General features: G+C 38.3%; 1 protein-coding gene across 2 annotated transcripts in view; it reads right to left on the reverse strand.

The window, feature by feature from the left end:
* The window catches only part of prkcg (protein kinase C, gamma), a 101,645-nt gene that overhangs the window by 36,588 nt on the left and 43,632 nt on the right, over window positions 1-21,425 (reverse strand). For both annotated transcript variants that reach the window (XM_072913067.1, XM_061957553.2), the window contains exons 3-8: window positions 12,779-12,810; window positions 12,611-12,693; window positions 7,849-7,960; window positions 4,922-5,050; window positions 4,686-4,842; window positions 1,290-1,491 (exon numbers count right to left, since the gene is read on the reverse strand). In XM_072913067.1, the coding sequence (XP_072769168.1) occupies window positions 1,290-1,491; window positions 4,686-4,842; window positions 4,922-5,050; window positions 7,849-7,960; window positions 12,611-12,693; window positions 12,779-12,810 (715 nt within the window). The remainder of the gene's footprint in view (window positions 1-1,289; window positions 1,492-4,685; window positions 4,843-4,921; window positions 5,051-7,848; window positions 7,961-12,610; window positions 12,694-12,778; window positions 12,811-21,425) is intronic.

Below are 21,425 nucleotides of genomic sequence, written 5' to 3' on the forward strand. Positions count from 1 at the left end.
AAATAATAAACTTACCGTCCAGACCTGTCATCCCTCAACAAGCGCAGCGAAATTGTAACAACATGCCGCCATAGACGGAAACACCTCCTAGGTAACACATGAGCCAATCACCACGCCCCTAGGCCAGCCTGTACCCACCCACTCTGTGCCCTATATAAACCATGGTATGCGAATGCTCCCATTAAAATCTCCTGACGATTGAGGGTACCCCCCCTCATGAAACAGGCCTGTAGAGATGAAATAGTCTTATGATTTTCTTCCCCACACATACATATATTGCGCTCTACTACGGTATCGAGCACTATTTTTTGGATAACCTTATTAAGACATATATATATATATATATATATATATATATATATATATATATATATATATATATATATATATATATATATATATATATACATACACACACACACACACACACACACACACACCGGTATACATACATACGTTTTAACATCATGCTATGTTAATAACAGTAGCGTAGCTACGTGCGCTTCATGCTGTGTACGCTACATGCTAACGTGAAATGTTAATATCAAGCGAGGTTAGCAACACTTGTATAGCTATGTACGCTACATGCTAACATTACATTTTAATGTCATGCTAAGCGGAGGTGGGTAGCTACGTTTTCTCCGTTACATTTATTTAAGTAACATTTACTTAAGTAACTTTTCTGGTGAATGTTACTTGTCGGAGTAGTTTTGATTCAACATACTTTTTACTTTTACTCAAGTATTTTTCTGAAGAATCGCTACTTTTACTCTGTTACATTGAGTACAATTTTAATCGCTATATTCATTATAAAATGATTTAAAATCACTTAAAATTAAAATATGATTTAAACTATTGCGATGTACCATGTTGTAACTCTATGCATGTACGAAATAAACTTAAACCTTAGACGATGTCTGGTAACGCTGGTCTGTAGCGCCCTCTGGTGGGGGCAAGGGTAATGCATGTAGCTCCAAATAGGAAACAGAGGTAACAAAATAAAAGCACAGGACAGGAAATAATGTCAGAAACAAAGCAAAAGTCCGATCTGCCAGATTGTTTCCATTTGTGTTCCGAATCACTGCCATGGTCTGGCCGAGCCCACGGTCTAGATGTAGTGCCGTACTGAATACCAAGCAGCAAGATCCACAGCTGCTTGGTTTTATTGGAAGTCTCACAAGCCCGAGGACAAGTGGCAGCGCATTAAAAAGGTAAGTGCCCCTTGATTACAATCAGCAGATAAAAACAAAACACGCATTTTCTGTTTTACCCGTTGAAAGGGTCTTTACCTGCAGGTCTGGGTCCGGCACGGGGATGTTGTAGTACTCGCCCTCGTCCTGGGCTAACAGCTTGAACCAGCCGCTGATGGGACGCCGGAAGATCTCGCTCACTCCGAAGGACAGCGCCCCCATGAAGTCGTTGCGGGACGTGCGGTCCCAGTCCCAGACCTCCACGGAGAGACGGCGGTCCCACTGGTGGCCTCGCACTGAACTGCAGGGGAAAAAGCTTTTAACGATGGACGTCTCTCTGGAATCCATCGCAGTCTCCTCTAGTTCATCTACAAAAAACTAAATAAATGCCCGTTAGAGTCTCAAATTAAAACAAAATAACGGTTTGGATGTAGTTCATATCAACTCCACAACATGGCCGTAGTTACCTTCCAATTCCATTGGTGGCCGATACTGATCGTCGATACCAAATGGATGTTATGAATGGTCCAAGATAACGACAAAAATATCAATTCCGCATAAAGAATCACAACAAAGACGATGGTTTTGAAACCTTTCGTCTATTTGATACCACATCACAGTAGTCCAGATCAAAACCGAAGAACTTAAACTTCTTACATCTGGACTAGGACTATCTCACAGACTCTGAAGTTTCCTAAAAAACACAGTTTGTGATTTGTGAAACCTCTGATCTACCAGTGAAAATGCACTAAAGACATGTATCCCTTTTTGCAGCGTTTAGACCGTATCAGTCCACCATAACTGGACTTTTTACTTTTGGACAAGACTAATCCCTTCATAATCACAAGTTGCATTTTTATGAATCTTCAGGGTCTGTGACATAATCTGATCCCGATTTGGTAAATTTAGGTACAGTGGCTTTTAATCTGGACCTGGACTAACTCTCATCCGGGTCACGGCACCTCAGTAACATGTCTGGTTCTGTCCCTGCTTCTTCTCTTCCACCCAGGACTCGAACCTGGCTATCAACCCAGTAGCCAGCAGTGCTCTTGAGGTTGTCAGGGAGTGAGGTTTACCAACGTACACATGGCCCCACAATCTGTGTTACAATCACCCCCCCTAAACCTCACTCTCATCGGGGTCACCGCACCACAGTAACATGCCTGGTTCTGTCCCTGCTTCTACTTTTTCCACCCAGGACTCAAACCTGGGGCGTCCGGTATGAGAGACGAGCGTGCTAGCTACCGAGCCAGAATTCCGGCTGTCAACCCGGTAGCCAGCACTGCTCTTGAGGTTGTCAGGGAGGGAGGTTTACCAATGTACACATGGCCCAGCCAGAACGACTGGCCTATGTTACAATCACCCGCCTAAACCTCAATCTCATCCGGGTCAGGGCACCACAGTAACACGCCTGGTCCTATCCCTGCTTCTTCACTTCTACCCAGGACTCAAACCTGGGGCGTCTGGCATGAGAGACGAGTGTGGTAGCTCCCGAGCTAAAATTCAGAGCTATCAACTATATAGTCAGCACTGCTCTTGAAAGTTGTCAGGAAGTTGCCCATCCCCCTAAGCCTCATTCTCATCCAGGTCACCGCACCACAGTAAAACGCCTGGTTCTGTCCCTGCTTCTTCTCTTCCACCCAGGACTCGAATCTGGGGCGTCTGGCGTGAGAGACGAGTGTGCTAGCTCTCGAGCTATCAACTCTGTAGTCAGCACTGCTCTTAAAGTAGTCAGGGAGTGGCCAAACCCCCTAAACCTGACTCCCATCCGGGGAACGGCACCACAGTAACACACCTGATTCTGTCCCTGCTTCTTCACTTCCACCCAGGACTCAAACCTGGGGCGTCCGGCATGAGAGACGAGCATGCTAGCTGCCAAGCCAGAATCCCAGCTATCAACCCAGTAGCCAGCACTGCTCTTGAGGTTGTCAGGGAGTGAGGATTACCAACGTACACATGGCCCAGCCAGACCGGCTGGCCTATGTTACAATCACCCCCCTAAACCTCACTCTCATCCGAGTCACAGCACCACAGTAACAGGCTTTGTTCTGTCCCTGCTTCTTCTCTTCCACCCAGGACTCGAATCTGGGGCGTCTGGCATGAGAGACGAGTGTGCTAGCTCCCGAGCTATCAACTCTGTAGTCAGCACTGCTCTTAAAGTAGTCAGGGAGTGGCCAAACCCCCTAAACCTGACTCTCATCCGGGGAACGGCACCACAGTAACACACCTGGTTCTGTCCCTGCTTCTTCACTTCCACCCAGGACTCGAACCTGGGGTGTCTGGCATGAGAGACAAGCATACTAGCTGCCGAGCCAGAATCCCAGCTATCAACCCAGTAGCCAGCACTGCTCTTGAGGTTGTCAGGGATTGAGGATTACCAACGTACACATGGCCCAGCCAGACCGGCTGGCCTATGTTACAATCACCCCAATAAACCTCACTCTCATCCGAGTCACAGCACCACAGTAACATGCTTGGTTCTGTCCCTGCTTGTTCTCTTCCACCCAGGACTTGAACCTGGGGCATCTGGCATGAGAGACGAGTGTGCTAGCTCCCGAGCTATCAACTCTGTAGTCAGCACTGCTCTTAAAGTAGTCGGGGAGTGGCCCAGCCCCCTAAACCTCACTCTCATCCGAGGAACGGCACCATGGTAACACACCTGGTTCTGTCCCTGCTTCTTCACTTCCACCCAGGACTCAAACCTGGGGCGTCCGGCATGAGAGACAAGCATACTAGCTGCCAAGCCAGAATCCCAGCTATCAACCCAGTAGCCAGCACTGCTCTTGAGGTTGTCAGGGAGTGAGGATTACCAACGTACACATGGCCCAGCCAGACCGGCTGGCCTATGTTACAATCACCCCCCTAAACCTCACTCTCATCCGAGTCACAGCACCACAGTAACACCCTTGGTTCTGTCCCTGCTTCTTCTCTTCCACCCAGGACTCGAACCTGGGGCGTCTGGCATGAGAGACGAGTGTGCTAGCTCCCGAGCTATCAACTCTGTAGTCAGCACTGCTCTTAAAGTAGTCAGGGAGTGGCCAAACCCCCTAAACCTGACTCTCATCCGGGGAACGGCACCACAGTAGCACACCTGGTTCTGTCCCTGCTTCTTCACTTCCACCCAGGACTCGAACCTGGGGCATCCGGCATGAGAGACAAGCATACTAGCTGCCAAGCCAGAATTCCAGCTATCAACCCAGTAGCCAGCATTGCTCTTGAGGTTGTCAGGGAGAGGCCCAGCCTACTAGACCTCACTCTCATACAGGTCACGGCACCACAGTAACACACCTGGTTCTGTCCATGCTTCTTCACTCCCAGCCAGGACTCGAACCTGGGGCGTCCGGCATGAGAGACGAGTGTGCTAGCTACCGAGCTAAAATCCTGAGATATCGACTATGTAGTCAACACTTCTCTTGAGGCTGTCAGGGAGTGAGGTTTACCAACGTACTCATGGCCCAGCCAGACTGGTCCAGGACAAACTTTCAATGGACTCACAAGGTGAAACTCTCATTCCAGACGGGATTGAGCGTGGAACGGATGGTCTTGGTTTTCTGCTTGCTGTGACTCTTAGGGTCGGGAATCAGTTTCAGTTTAACGTACGGGTCCGACAGGCCGTTTGGGTCCATGGGCATCAAGTTCCGGGCCTCCAGCACTGCGGCGAGAGGAACAGGAAGTCGTCGAGAGAGCCGAGAGACCTTGTCGTCAGTGTTCGTAGTTTTCAGACTCCTCACCTGTGACAAAGACATCCTCCTTTTCGCCTCGGATCGTCAGGTGGATGCGGCCTCGCTTCTCCGTGTGGTCCTGGCCGCAAAGACTGGGGACGCTGGTCTCACATCGCCGATGGACGTTCATGTCACAACCTGGGTAGATCGTAAATATGAATACTAATTTTGTAGCGTTTGTACACACTAAAAAATGTTGGGTTAAAAAATAACCCAAATTTACCTAATTCATAAAAGGAGGAACCCCTTATTTGAGTTATTTCAACTCACATTTTGGGTTAATTTTTTCAACCCAACTTTTGCGTTGAATTATTTCACCAAAAAGTTGAGTTATGCTAACTCAATGTTGGGTTATTCCCAACCAAATTATTGGGTTGAATTATTTAACCCAAAAATTGAGTTATGCTAACTCAATGTTGGGTTATTCCCAACCAAACTATTGGGTTGAATTATTTAAACCAAAAGTTGAGTTATGCTAATTCAATGTTGGGTTATTCCCAACCAAATTATTGGGTTGAATTATTTAACCCAAAAATTGAGTTATGCTAACTCAATGTTGGGTTAATCCCAACCAAACTTTTGGGTTGAATTATTTAAACCAACAGTTGAGTTATGCTAACTCAATGTTGGGTTATTCCCAACCAAACTGTTGGGTTGAATTATCTAACCCAAAAGTTGAGTTATGCTAACTCAATGTTGAGTTAATCCCAACCAAATTTTTGGGTTGAATTATTTAAACCAACAGTTGAGTTAAAATAACCAAATGTTGGGTTATTCCCAACAAACTATTGGGTTGAATTATTTAAACCAAAAGTTGAGTTATGCTAACTCAATGTTGGGTTATTCCCAACCAAACTATTGGGTTGAATTATCTAACCCAAAAGTTGAGTTATGCTAACTCAGTGTTGGGTTATTCCCAACCAAACTTTTGGGTTGAATTATTTAAACCAACAGTTTAGTTAAAATAACCTAATGTTGGGTTATTCCCAAGAAACTATTGGGTTGAATTATTTAAACCAAAAATTTAGTTATGCTTACTCAATGTTGGGTTATTCCCAACCAAACTATTAGGTTGAATTATCTAACCCAAAAGTTGAGTTATGCTAACTCAATTGGGTTATTCCCAACCAAACTAATGGGTTGAATTATTTAAACCAACAGTTGAGTTAAGATAACTTAATGTTGGGTTATTCCCAACCAAACAATTGGGTTGAATTATTTAACCCAAAAGTTGAGGTATGCTAACTCAAAGTTGGGTTATTTCCAACCAAATTATTGGGGTGAATTATTTAACCCAAAAATTGAGTTATGCTAACTCAATGTTGGGTTAATCCCAACCAAACTTTTGGGTTGAATTATTTAACCCAAAATTTGAGTTATGCTAACTCAAAGTTGGGTTATTTCCAGCCAAATTATTGGGTTGAATTATTTAAACCAACAGTTGAGTTAAGATAACTTAATGTTGGGTTATTCCCAACCAAACTATTGGGTTGAATTATTTAAACCAACAGTTGAGTTAAGATAACTTAATGTTCGGTTATTCCCAACACAACTATTGGGTTGAATTATTTAACCCAAAAGTTGAGTTATGCTAACTCAAAGTTGGGTTATTTCCAACCAAATTATTGGGTTGAATTATTTAACCCAAAAATTGAGTTATGCTAACTCAATGTTGGGTTATTCCCAACCAAACTATTGGGTTAAATTATTTACACCAATAGTTGAGTTAAGATAACTTAATGTTGGGTTATTCCCAACCAAACTATTGGGTTGAATTATTTAACCCAAAAGTTGAGTTATGCTAACTCAAAGTTGGGTTATTCCCAACCAAACTATTGGTTTGAATTATTTAACCCAAACGTTGAGTTATGCTAACTCAAAGTTGGGTTATTTCCAACCAAATTATTGGGTTGAATTATTTAACCCAAAAATTGAGTTATGCTAACTCAATGTTGGGTTAATCCCAACCAAACTATTGGGTTGAATTATTTAAACCAACAGTTGAGTTATGCTAACTCAATGTTGGGTTATTCCCAACCAAACTATTGGGTTGAATTATCTAACCCAAAAATTGAGTTATGCTAACTCAATGTTGGGTTATTCCCAACCAAACTATTGGGTTAAATTATTTAAATCAACAGCTGAGTTAAGATAACCTAATGTTGGGTTATTCCCAACCAAACTATCGGGTTAAATTATTTAAACCAACAGCTGAGTTAAGATAACCTAATGTTGGGTTATTCCCAACCAAACTATTGGGTTGGAATATTTAACCCAAAAGTTGAGTTATGCTAACTCAAAGTTGGGTTATTTCCAACCAAACTATTGGGTTGAATTATTTAACCCCAAAATTGAGTTATGCTAAATCAATGTTGGGTTAATCCCAACCAAACTTTTGGGTTGAATTATTTAAACCAACAGTTGAGTTAAAATAACCTAATATTGGGTTATTCCCAACAAACTATTGGGTTGAATTATTTAACCCAACAGTTGAGTTAAGCTAACTCAATGTTGGGTGATTGTAAATAATGTTAATGATATTAACCCATAATAAAATTCCCTGGAAAAAAAAGTAACCTTTTATTAAAAAAAAGCATTTTACCCAAAAATGTGTTACTTGTTGGAAAACAACCTAAAAATGGTTCATAATTTTGAAAACTCAGAGTTAAAATAATACTCTTATAACCCAAACAATGGATTGCTATTCATAAAAATAACCCAACACTAGCAACTCATAAATTGGGTTATCAAAATAACCCAGAAGTTTTTAGTGTGTATGTACGTTTGACTTACAGTAGGTAGACATGAGAATTTAGTAGGTTCTGTCCTGGAAATAGTTGCTGTGTTACTCAGGCCGGTCCGTGGCATAAACGCTCTATTTAAAGATGTTTTTAAAGATACATATACATAGTTTTCTCTTCCAGAGTTGTACCTACAGCCACATTTCATGCCCTGGTGCAGGAGGCCGTAGAGAAGCGAGCCACAATGGTCGCAGAAGGTGGGACTGGCGTACGTGTGGATCTTAAACGCGTGGCAACTCCTCAGGTCCTGGAAGGAAACAAACACATGGACATGGACACATGCGGATATTTGCATGTACACACATTTATATATATATATATATATATATATATATATATATATATGTGTTTATGTGTTTATGCGTGCGTATGTTTACATGTATATCTGTATACATGTATATGTTTACATGCACATATATTTACAAGTGTAAGTTTACATGTGTGTTTGTTTAAACGTACACACATGTAAATATACTGTATGTACACGTGAACATATGCAGATGTAAACATACGCACCCGTAAACATACGCAAATGTTAACATACGCAAATGTAAACATACGCACACGTAAACATACGCACACGTAAACATATGCACACGTAAACATACACACACGTAAACATACGCAAATGTAAACATACGCACACGTTAACATGCACACACATAAACATACACAAATGTAAACATACGTACACGTAAACATACGCAAATGTAAACATACGCAAAAGTAAACATACGCACATGTAAACATACGCACACGTAAACATACGTAAATGTAAACATACGCACACGTAAACATACACACACGTAAACATATGCAAATGTAAACATACGTACACGTAAACATACGCAAATGTAAACATACGCACATGTAAACATGCGCACACATAAACATATGCAAATGTAAACATACGCACACGTAAACATACACACACGTAAACATACGCAAATGTAAACATACGCACACGTAAACATACGCAAATGTAAACATATGCACATGTAAACATGCGCACACATAAACATATGCAAATGTAAACATATGTACACATAAGCATACGCAAAAGTAAACATACGCACAAGTAAACATACACACACGTAAACATATGTACACGTAAACATGCGCACATGTAAACATACGCACATGTAAACATACGTAAATGTAAACATACACACATGTAAACATACGCACACGTAAACATAGGTCAATGTAAACATACGCACACGTAAACATACACACACGTAAACATACGCAAATGTAAACATACGTACACGTAAACATACGCAAACGTAAACATACGCAAATGTAAACATACGTACACGTAAACATACGCAAATGTAAACATACGCACATGTAAACATACACACATGTAAACATACGCAAATGTAAACATACGCAAATGTAAACATACGCACATGTAAACATACGCACATGTAAACATGCACACACATAAACATATGCAAATGTGAACATATGTACACGTAAACATACGCAAAAGTAAACATCCGCACAAGTAAACATACGCACAAGTAAACATACACACACGTAAACATACACACACGTAAACATGCGCACACGTAAACATGCGCACATGTAAACATACGCACATGTAAACATACGTAAATGTAAACATACGCACACGTAAACATACACACACGTAAACATACGCGAATGTAAACATATGTACACGTAAACATACGCAAATGTAAACATACGCAAAAGTAAACATACGCACAAGTAAACATATGCACTAGTAAACATACGCACACGTACACATACGCTAATGTAAACATACGCACAAGTAAACATACGCACAAGTAAACATATGCACTAGTAAACATACGCACAAGTAAACATACGCACACGTAAACATACGCACATGTAAACATACGTAAATGTAAACATACGCACACATAAACATACACACACATAAACATACACACACGTAAACATACACAAATGTAAACATATGTACACGTAAACATACGCAAATGTAAACATATGCAAAAGTAAACATAAGCACACGTACACATAAGCAAATGTAAACATACACACAAGTAAACATACGCACACGTAAACATACGCACAAGTAAACATACACACACGTAACCATACGCACACGTACACATACGCAAATGTAAACATACGCACAAGTAAACATACGCAAATGTAAACATACAACAACATAAACATACACACATGTTAACAAATGCACATGTAAACATACACACATGTAAACATACACACATGTAAACATACACACGTAAATATATGCACATGTTTACGTTTGTTTACATGTGTGTATGTTTACATGTGCGTATGTTAACATGTATGTTTACATTTGCGTATGTTTATTTACATATATGTATGTTTACATATACATATGTACATGCGCATATATTCACATGTGCGTATGTTTACATGTGTTTATGTTTACATTTGCGTACGTGTACATGTGCAAATGTTCACATGTGCATATGTTCACATGTGCGTATGTTTACATGTGCAAATGTTTACATGTGCGTATGTTTACATGTGCGTATGTTTACATGTGCAAATGTTCACATGTGCGTATGTTTACATGTGCGTATGTTTACATGTGTTTATTAGAAAGAGACTGTGGCTAGCGAACGGTTATCCTGGCTGAATGAGCACGTTTCGGACATCGCGGTCTCCCTGAACGGATTCTCGGACATTGGCTGAGAGCTAGTGGGCAGCCTAGGACGCAGTGGGTTCTCTCGGTTGCTTTGTTGGGCGTATTCCTTTCTCTGGTCGTGCTCTTTTATTGTCTTTCACGTTCTTCGTGTTCTTCCATTTTCACCTCAGTTTTTCAAGGCCTTTTTTTTTATCCGCGCCGCAACCAAATCGTATCCCCATCGAGGGATAAACAAAGTCCATCCTACCCCATCCAAGTTCTAACGGATAAATGAGATCATTGCGCGCGTGTGTGTGTGTGTGTGTTTGTGTGTGCCTGTGTGAGTGTGTGAGAGCGCTGATGCATTGTTATCTCTCATCAGCACCCTCATCCTCTTCACCGTCCTCTGCTTTACTGTGTTGGAAAATCCTCCATCCTGCTGAGCGTGCACTTTTTCAGCCCTCGTCATTTCTCACTTCAGCACACACACACACACACACACACACACACACACACACACACACACACACACACACACACACACACACACACACACACACACACACACACACACACACACACACACACACACACACACACACACACACACACACACATCCTCTCGTTCGTTTATCTTACACTTCCTGTCTTCACATCCTCCCTGCAGGGGCGTGTCCTGTCAATCAATCAGGCAGTCGGATAGAAGAATTGTGGTATCATCAAAATTATTAGTAAAAAAATAAATATGAATAAGTACGTTGCTTGGCCTCAAGATTTTAGGATACAAAGTCAGGCTATACATTGTGTTTGTTTGTTAGGTCAATGTTGAAGTCGCCACTTAAGTTGTTTTTGGACTGATTTCAGTATAAGTTGCCTTGATCCAGTTCTCTAACGTATCAATGTTTGACTTGCAAATCCTTTTCAACTTATATTCAATTGAAAAGACTGCAAAGACAAGATATTCCATGTTCACACTGAGCAGGCCAGTCTAGTACCCGCACTCTTTTACTACGAAGCCACGCTGTTGTAACACGTGGCTTGGCATCGTCTTGCTGAAATAAGCAGGGGCGTCCATGATAACGTTGCTTGGATGGCAACATATGTTGCTCCAAAACTTGTATGTACCTTTCAGCATTAATGGTGCCTTCACAGATGTGTAAGTTACCCCTGCCTCGGGCACTAATACACCCCCATACCATCACATATGCTGGTTTTTCAACTTTGCGCCTAGAACAATCCAGATGGCTCTTTTCCTCTTTGGACAACGTCCACAGTTTCCAAAAACGATATGAAATGTGGACTTGTCACACTTTTCCACTTTGCATCAGTCCATCTTAGATGAGCTCGGGCCCAGCGAAGCCAGCGGCGTTATTGGGTGTTGTTGATAAATGATTTCGGCTTTGCATAGTAGAGTTTTAACTTGCACTTACAGATGTAGCGACCAACTGTAGTTACTGACAGTGGTTTTCTGAAGTGTTCCTGAGCCCATGTGGTGATATCCTTTACACACTGATGTGGCTTTTTGATGCAGAACAGCCTGAGGGATCCAAGGTGAACATTTTGATGATATGACAGACCTTAGATGGTGAAATCCCTAAATTCCTTGCAATAGCTGGTTGAGAAATGTTGTTCTTCAACAATTTGCTCAGGCATTTGTTGACAAAGTGGTGACCCTCGCCCCGTCCTTGTTTGTGAACGACTGAGCATTTCATGGAAGCTCCAATCATGGCACCCACCTGTTCCCAATTAGCCTGTTCACCTGTGGGATGTTCCAAATAAGTGTTTTGATGAGCATTCCTCAACCTTTCTCAGTCTTTTTTGCCACTTGTGCCAGTTTTTTTGCAACATGCTGCAGGCATCAAATTTCAAATGAGCTAATATTTGCAAAAAATAACAACATTTTCCAGTTGGAACATTAAATATCTTGTCTTTGCAGTCTTTTCAATTGAATATAAGTTGAAAAGGATTTGTTGTATTCTCTTTTTATTTACCATTTACACAACGTGACAAGGTGGCGACTTGTCCAGGGTGTACCCCGCCTTCCGCCCAAATGCAGCTGAGATAGGCTCCAGCGACCCCACGCGACCTCAAAAAGGGACAAACGGTAAAAAATGGATGGATGGATGGATGGACAACGTGACAACTTCACTGCTTTTGTAGATAATGACATGTAACGTTATTGCTAATTTATACATTCAATAATTGTTTGCATGTTGGAAGTAATAACCACAAACATCAAGTACGCTGAAAAGTGATGATGCTCACATCCGGTCTGGGGGCCGTCACGGAGCCAGGACAGGTGAAGGTCACAAACTCGTGGCATCTTTTGTGCACCACAAAACTGCAAACTAGACAAAAAAAAAAAAAGGGAGCAAACTGAATTTGACAGTTTGTTCTGAGAAGATGAATGACTGAATATCGATCCTTGCCCACCTTGACATTGGAATCCTTGTTTGCCGATGCCCCTGAGTGAGAGAGACACAATTAGTGCGCAAACACAATCTTCTTTGCTAATTAAGAAGCTTTTTGTTTTGTTTTGTTTGTTTAAGTACTTTTCCTCTGCAATGTCACACACAGACAAAACACAGGTGTCCTATGGTTCCTGAATGCAACATTGGCTCCTTGCCAGCGTCTCCTTCGGGCTTTAATTGGATAATTAAAGCCGTGGATCGACTAAAAGGTCCACTCAGCGTCAAGTCAGCATGAGAATGAGGTCGTAAGATTTTATTTATTTATTTATTGTCAGGAGAAGTAAGACAAATAAGCAAGAAATGATGTGGTGCAGCATGTGAGGACAATCTGCTTTAAGGCCAACAGAGGGCGACAAAGAACCAGCCTAAAAGCAGCAATTAACGCTGACTGAAGGCGAAGGCCATTTCCAGGACATTAAATATATAAATGTTTAGTGAAATTAATATTTTTTATGAAGCAAATAATATTAATGTATAATTAATATTTTTAATCCTATCTAATTAATTATTCAATGTGCAGGAGATTGAATAATTAATTAGATATGATTTAAAAATGTATTGGATATGATTTAAAAATATTAATATTCCTATTAATATTTTCAAATCATATGTAATTTATTATTCAATGTGCAGGACATTGAATAATTAACTACATATGATTTAGAAATATTATTATTAAAATGTTCAAATCATATCTAATTAACTATTCAATGTGCAGGACATTGGATAATTAATTAAATATGATTTAAAAATTAATTAGATATTATTTAAACACTTTAATATTATATGAATATTTTCAAATCATATCTAATTAATTATTCAATGTGCAGGACATTGAATAACTAAATAGATATGATTTAAAAGTTAATTAGATATGATTTAAAAATATTAATATTCATATTTTTAAATCATATCTAATTAATTATTCAATGTGCAGGACATTGGATAATTAATTAGATATGATTAAAAAAAAAGATAAGATTTAAAAATATTAATATTCATATTTTTATATCATATCTAATTAATTATTCAAAGTGCAGGGCATTGACAAATGAATTAGATATGATTTAAAAATATTAATATTATTATTGTTAATATTATCAAATGATATCTAATTAATTATTCAAAGTATAGGACATTGAATAATTAATTAGATATGATTAAAACATTTATTTGATATAATTTAAAATATTAATATTAATTATTTCAAATTATATCTAATTAATTATTCAATGTGCAGGAAATTGGATAATTAAATAGATATGATTTAAATATTAATTAGATATGATTTAAAAATATTATTAATATTTTCAAATCATATTTAATTAATCAATGTGAAGCACATTGGATAATTAATTAGATATGATTTAAAAATGAATTAGATATGATTTAATAAAAATAAATTAATATTAATATTTTTAAATCATATCTAATTCATTTTTAAATCATATCTAATTAATTATTCAACGCCCTGCATATTGAATAATTAATTATATATGATTGGCAACTTTTAATATTTATATTCATATTTTTAAATCATATCTAATTAATTTTAAATCATTTATAATTAATTGTTCAATGTGCAGGACATTGAATAATTAAATAGATATGATTTAAAAATATTAATATGAATATTAGTATTTTCCAATCATATATAATTAATTATTCAATGTCCTGCTCATTGAATAATTAATTATATATGATTTAAAAATTAATTAGATATAATTAAAAAAATATTAATATTAATATTTTCAAATAATATCTAATTATTATTCAATGTGCAGGGCGTTGAATAATTAATTAGGTATGATTTAAAAATTAATTAGATATTATTTTAAAATATTAATTTTAATATTTTCAAGTCACATCTAATTAATTGTTCAATGTGCAGGACATTGTATAATTAATTAGATATGATTTAAAATGTATTAGATATGATTTAAAAATATTAATATTAATATTAATTTAAACTACCTTGTGTGTTGCCTTTCCCCACTTCCTGTATTGGCAAGGCAACTTTATTTATATCGCACGTTTAATTTTTTTTTTTTTTTTTTTTTTTTTTTTTTTTTTTTTTTTTTTTAAATTGGACCAAAGTGCTTTACACATTAAAAAGCATAGAGCAAACAACAAAACAAACAAACAAAAACATAATAAAAAATAATTGTCAAAATATCAAAATTTAATTCCTTCAGGAATGTTATATTTGTACCGTAAATTCCTGACTCTGAGTTGCTATTTTTTTCCTACGCTTTAACCCCTGCGACTTATTAATGGATTTTTTTTTTTCTTCGCTAAAAAAAATATCACAATTTAATTCCTTCAGGAATGTTATATTTGTACAGTAAATTATGAGCTGCTACTATTTTCCTACGCTTTGAAACCTGCGACTAATTTATGGATTTTTTTTTCTTTGCTAAAAAAAAAATCCCCGACAAAAACAAGCCAACACACTGAAAAGGTGTGCTACCGTTTGTGCTATAGCGCCATCTTTTGGACGAGCTTGCCCACTGCGCTTTTCTGTTTAGCGCTTTCTACCGCAAGTACATCTTCTCGCCGTCCATAGCATTTCCACTCATCACTCCACGTAACATCTGTACGTTTTACAATATAACTAAAACAATTATTTCATACCAAACCGGCCCATGCGTGATGTCTGTAGGAATATTTTCATGCATGTTTGTACATGCTATCGTAATGTAACCAGGCTACTGCCCTTAGGACTAGCTAATATGCTAACATGTTTATGACATATGGCATTCTTTTTGTATTGTTTCACTTTCACAAATTCCTCAGTAAATTCACCAAAACATCACCGTGGAGTTATTAAGTCTGTTTAGTTGATTGGAGAGCTAGCTTTTGCATCTTGTGGGTCCATGACGATGACTTCTGTTTTGTTTGATGAGCCGTTTTACCAATCGATCTACGGCCCGGTGGTTGGGGACACCTGCTCTACACTACATTGAGTGTGAAGTGTAGTGTCGAAGCAAACACTTTTTCTTTGCCCTCGATCTGCTGCACTCGCTGAACAAAATGAATTATCTCTGGCCATGAAGTGAACCCTCTTGTGTGCGTTTTAGAGACACACACACACTGCAATGTCAGCCCAGGCTTCATTCAGCACATACTCAAATACACACAAACACAACTAAACGTATCATCATCCGTTACATATTTGTATTAGGGCTGTCAAATTTAACGAGTTAACTCATGTGATTAATCACCAAAAAATTATAATTATTAATAAGGCTTCATTCAGCACATACTCAAATAGACACTTTTATGCACCTAAAAAACTAATTATCTGAACTTCTCATCATCCATTACATAATATTATTAAGGCTGTCAAATTTAACGAGTTAACTCATGTGATTAATCACCAAAAAGTTATAATTATTAATAAGGCTTCATTCAGCACATACTCAAATAGACAATTTAAGTCACCTAAAAGACTAATTATCTGAACTTCTCATCATCCATTACATATTATTATTAGGGCTGTCAAATTTAACGAGTTAACTCATGTGATTAATCACGAAAAAATATTATAATTAATAAGGCTTAATTCAGCAGGTGCTCAAATAGACACTTTACATTACCTACAAAACTAATTATCTGAACTTATCATCTTCTATTACACATAATTTTTAGTGCAGTCAAATTTAATGAGTTAACTCATGTGATTAATCACAAAAAACTATATTATTATTAATAAGGCTTCATTCAGCACATACTCAAATAGACACTTTTATACAACTACAAGACTAATTATCTGAACTTCTCATCATCCATTACATAATATTATTAGGGCTGCCAAATTTAACGAGTTAACTCGTGATTAATCACGAAAAAAATATTATTATCAATGAGGCTTCATTCAGCACATACTCAATTGGACACTTTTATGCACCTAAAAGACTAATTATCTGAACTTCTCATTATCCATTACATATTATTATTAGCGCTGTCAAATTAAACGAGTTAACTTGTGATTAATCACAATAAAATTATAATTATTAATGAGGCTTCATTCAGCACATACTCAATTGGACACTTTTATGCACATAAAAGACTAATTATCTGAACTTCTCATCATCATTACACATTTATTAATAAGGCTGTCAAATTTAACGAGTTAACTCATGTGATTAATCACGAAAAAATATTATAATTAATAAGGCTTCATTCAGCAGGTGCTCAAAAAGACACTTTAAATTACCTACAAAACTAATTATCTGAACTTATCATCTTCTATTACACATCATTTTTAGTGCAGTCAAATTTAATGAGTTAACTCATGTGATTAATCACAAAAAAAAACATTATTATTAATAAGGCTTCATTCAGCACATACTCAAATAGACACTTTTATGCACCTAAAAGACTAATCATCTGAACTTCTCATCATCCATTACATAATATTATTAGGGCTGTCAAATTTAACGAGTTAACTCATGTGATTAATCACAAAAAAAAAAATTATTATTAATAAGGCTTCATTCAGCACATACTCAAATAGACATTTTTATTCACCAACAAAACTAATTATCTGAACTTCTCATCATCCATTACATATTATTATTAGGGCTGTCAAATTTAACGAGTTACCTCATGTGATTAATCACAAAAAATATTATTAATAAGGCTTCACTTAGCAGGTGCTCAAATAGACACTTTAAATTACCTACAAAACTAATTATCTGAACTTCTCATCATTTATTACACATCATTTTTAGTGCAGTCAAATTTAATGAGTTAACTTGTGTGACTAATCACTAAAAAAATAAAAATAAAAATAAAGTTTAATTCAGTACATACTCAAATAGACACGTTTATGCACATAAAATACTAATTACCTGAACGTCTCATCATCCATTATTATTAGGGCTGTCAAATTTAACGTTAACATGTTAACTTTGGTATCATGTTAACTTTGGTAACATGTTTAATTGTTATCGTCACGGTAACTTAGGAAAACGTGTCAACTTTGACAAAAATGCTAACTCTGGCAACATGCTAACTTTAGCAACATGCTAACTTTAGCATCATGCTAACTTTGGTACCATGTCAACTTTGGTAACATTTTTACTTGTTATCGTCACGGTAACTTTAGACAACGTGTCAACTTTGACAAAACGTTAACTCCGGCAAAATGCTAACTCTGGCAACATGCTAACTTTAGCAACATGCTAACTTTGGTATCATATTAACTTTGGTAACATATTTACTTGTTATCGTCACGGTAACTTTGGACAACATGTTAACTTTGACAAAGTGCTATCTCTGGCAACATGCTAACTTTAGCAACATGCTAATTTTGGTATCATGTTAACTTTGGTAACCTGTTTACCTGTTATCATCACGGTAACTTTAGACATGTCAACTTTGACAAAACGCTAACTCTGGCAACATGCTAACTCTGGCAACATGCTAACTTTAGCAACATGTTAACTTTGGTAACATGCTTACCTGGTATCGTCACGGTAACTTTGGACAACGTGTTAACTTTGACCAAAAACGCTAACTCTGGCAACATGCTAACATTGTAGCATCCTGCTAACTTTAACATGCATGCCGACTTCAGCAACAGAATGCTTACTTTAGCAAGATGCTAACTTTAGCAACATGCTAACTCTGGCAACATGCTAACTTTAGCAACATGCTAACTTTGGTATCATGTTAACTTTGGCAACATGTTTACTTGTTATCGTTATGGTAACTTTGGACAACATGTTGACTTTGACAAAATGCCATCTCTGGCAATATGCTAACTTTAGCAACATGCTAATTTTGGTATCATGTTAACTTTGGTAACATGTTTAGCTGTTATCGTCACGGTAACCTTAGACAACGTGTCAACTTTGACAAAATGCTAACTCTGGAAACATGCTAACGCTGTCAACATGCTAACTTTAGCAACATGCTAACTTTGGTATCATGCTAACTTTGGTAACATGTTAACTTGTTATCGTCATGGTAACTTTGGACAACGTGTCAACTTTGACAAAATGCTAACTATGGCAACATGCTAACTCTGGCAACATGCTTATGCTGGCAACATGCTAACTTTAGCAACATGCTAACTTTGGTACCATGTTAACTTTGGTAACATGTTTACTTGTTATTGTCACGGTAACTTTAGACGTGTCAACTTTGACAAAACGCTAACTCTGGCAACATGCTAACTCTGGCAACATGCTAACTTTAGCAACATGCTAACTTTGGTATCATGTTAACTTTGGTAACATGCTTACCTGTCATCACGGTAACTTTAGACAACGTGTCAACTTTGACATAAATGCTAACCCTGGCAACATGCTAACTTTAGCAACATGCTAAATTCAGCAACATGCTAACTTTGGTACCATGTTAACTTTGGTAACATTTTTACTTGTTATCGTCACGGTAACTTTGGACAACGTGTCAACTTTGACAAAACGCTAACTCTGGCAACATGCTAACTCTGGCAACATGTTAACTTTGGCAACATGCTAACTTTAGCAACATGCTAAGCTTAACATGCATGCCGACTTCAGCAACAGAATGCTTACTTTAGCAAGACGCTAACTTTAGCAACATGATAACATTAGCAACATGCTAACATTAACATGCATGACGACTTCAGCAGCAGAATGCTTACTTTAGCAAGATGCTAACTTTAGCAACATGCTAACTTATGCAACATGCTAAGTTTAACATGCATGACGACTTCAGCAAGAGAATGCTTACTTTAGCAAGACGCTAACTTTAGCAACATGCTAACGTTAGCAACAAGCTAGCGTTAACATGCATGACGACTTCAGCAACAGAATGCTTACTTTAGCAAGACGCTAACTTTAGCAACATGCTAACTTTGGCATGGCGTTAACCTCGGCCACATGTTCCCTTTTTTTTTTTTTGCATGGTGCTAACTGTGACTTTTCTTCCAAGGTAACAGACAACATTTCACAAAGTAACATGGCGATGTCAAACAAAGAACATTTCATCATCATTTTAGGAGCAGAAATGAACTTGACAATAAACGTTTGATTTAAAAGTGCCGTCTTCTCCTCGCCATCGCGCTCGCCTTTTGGGTGCAAAATGAAAACAGAACTAGGAGAGTAGCTCCGCCTCCTTGGATTTCTTTATCTCCAACAAGCTCCCACACGGCGAGGAAGAAGGCGTTCCAACCGGAGGAATGTCCCGAAAACTACCCGGAGGCTGCTGGCGCACGCGCCGACATACGCCCTCGCCATATGGCGCCCGACACACGTCGGCCAACGTGGCGCCTGTTCTGTGTTTAACGTGGAGCGCAGCACAAATAGGTCCCAGTGAGCGAATCAAACGCTCCTTTTTTTCCTGGCTCAAAATATACAGGATGTACAAAACCCCAAAGTTGTGTAAAAGAGAATACAACAAATCCTTTTCAACTTCTATTCAATTGAATAGACTGCAAAGACAAGATATTTCATGTTCACACTGAGAAACTTTCTTATTTGTTGCAAATATTAGCTCATTTGGAATTTGATGCCTGCAACATGTTTCAAAGAAGCTGGCACAAGTGGCAAAAAAGACTGAGAACGTTGAGGAATGCTCATCAAACCCTTATTTGGAACATCCCACAAGTGAACAGGCTAATTGGGAACAGGTGGGTGCCATGATTGGAGCTTCCATGAAATGCTCAGTCGTTCACAAACAAGGACGGGGCGAGGGTCACCACTTTGTCAACAAATGCCTGAGCAAATTGTTTAAGAACAACATTTCTCAAGCAAGGAATTTAGGGATTTCACCATCTACGCTCCGTAATATCATCAAAGGGTTCAGAGAATCTGGAGAAATCACTGCACGTTAGCCATGAAATTACGCACCTTGGATCCCTCAGGCGGTACTGCATCAAAAAGCCACATCGGTGTGTAAAGGATATCACCACATGGGTTCAGGAACACTTCAGAAAACCATTGTCAGTAACTACAGCTGGTCGCTACATCTGTACGTGCAAGTGGAAAACTCTACTATGCAAAGCCACAGCCATTTATCAACAACACCCAGAAACACCGCCCAAGCTCATCTAAGATGGACTGATGCAAAGTGGAAACGTGTTCTGACGAGTCCACATTTCAAATAGTTTATGGAAACTGTGGACGTCGTGTCCTCCGGACCAAAGAGGAAAAGAACCATCCGGATTGTTCTAGGCGCAAAGTGTAAAAGGCAGCATGTGTGATGGTATGGGGGTGTATTAGTGCCCAAGACATGGGTAACTTACACATCTGTGAAGGCACCATTAATGCTGAAAGGTACATACAGGTTTTGGATGAAGCAAGCAACGTTATCATGGACGCCCCTGCTTATTTCAGCAAAACGATGCCAAGCCACGTGTTACAACAACGTGGCTTCATAGTAAAAGAGTGCGGGTACTAGACTGGCCTGCCTGTAGTCCAGACCTGTCTCCCATTGAAAATGTGTGGCGCATTATGAAGCCTAAAATAGCACAACGGAGACCCCCGGACTGTTGAACAACTTAAGCTGTACATCAAGCAAAAACGGGAAAGAATTGAGTGTTGTTAAAAGTTACCATGGACGCCCCTGCTTATTTCAGCAAGACAATGCCAAGCCACGTGTTACAACAGCGT

The sequence above is a fragment of the Nerophis lumbriciformis genome, linkage group LG04 (genome assembly GCF_033978685.3).
Source record: "Nerophis lumbriciformis linkage group LG04, RoL_Nlum_v2.1, whole genome shotgun sequence".
Taxonomy (NCBI): Eukaryota; Metazoa; Chordata; class Actinopteri; order Syngnathiformes; family Syngnathidae; genus Nerophis; species Nerophis lumbriciformis.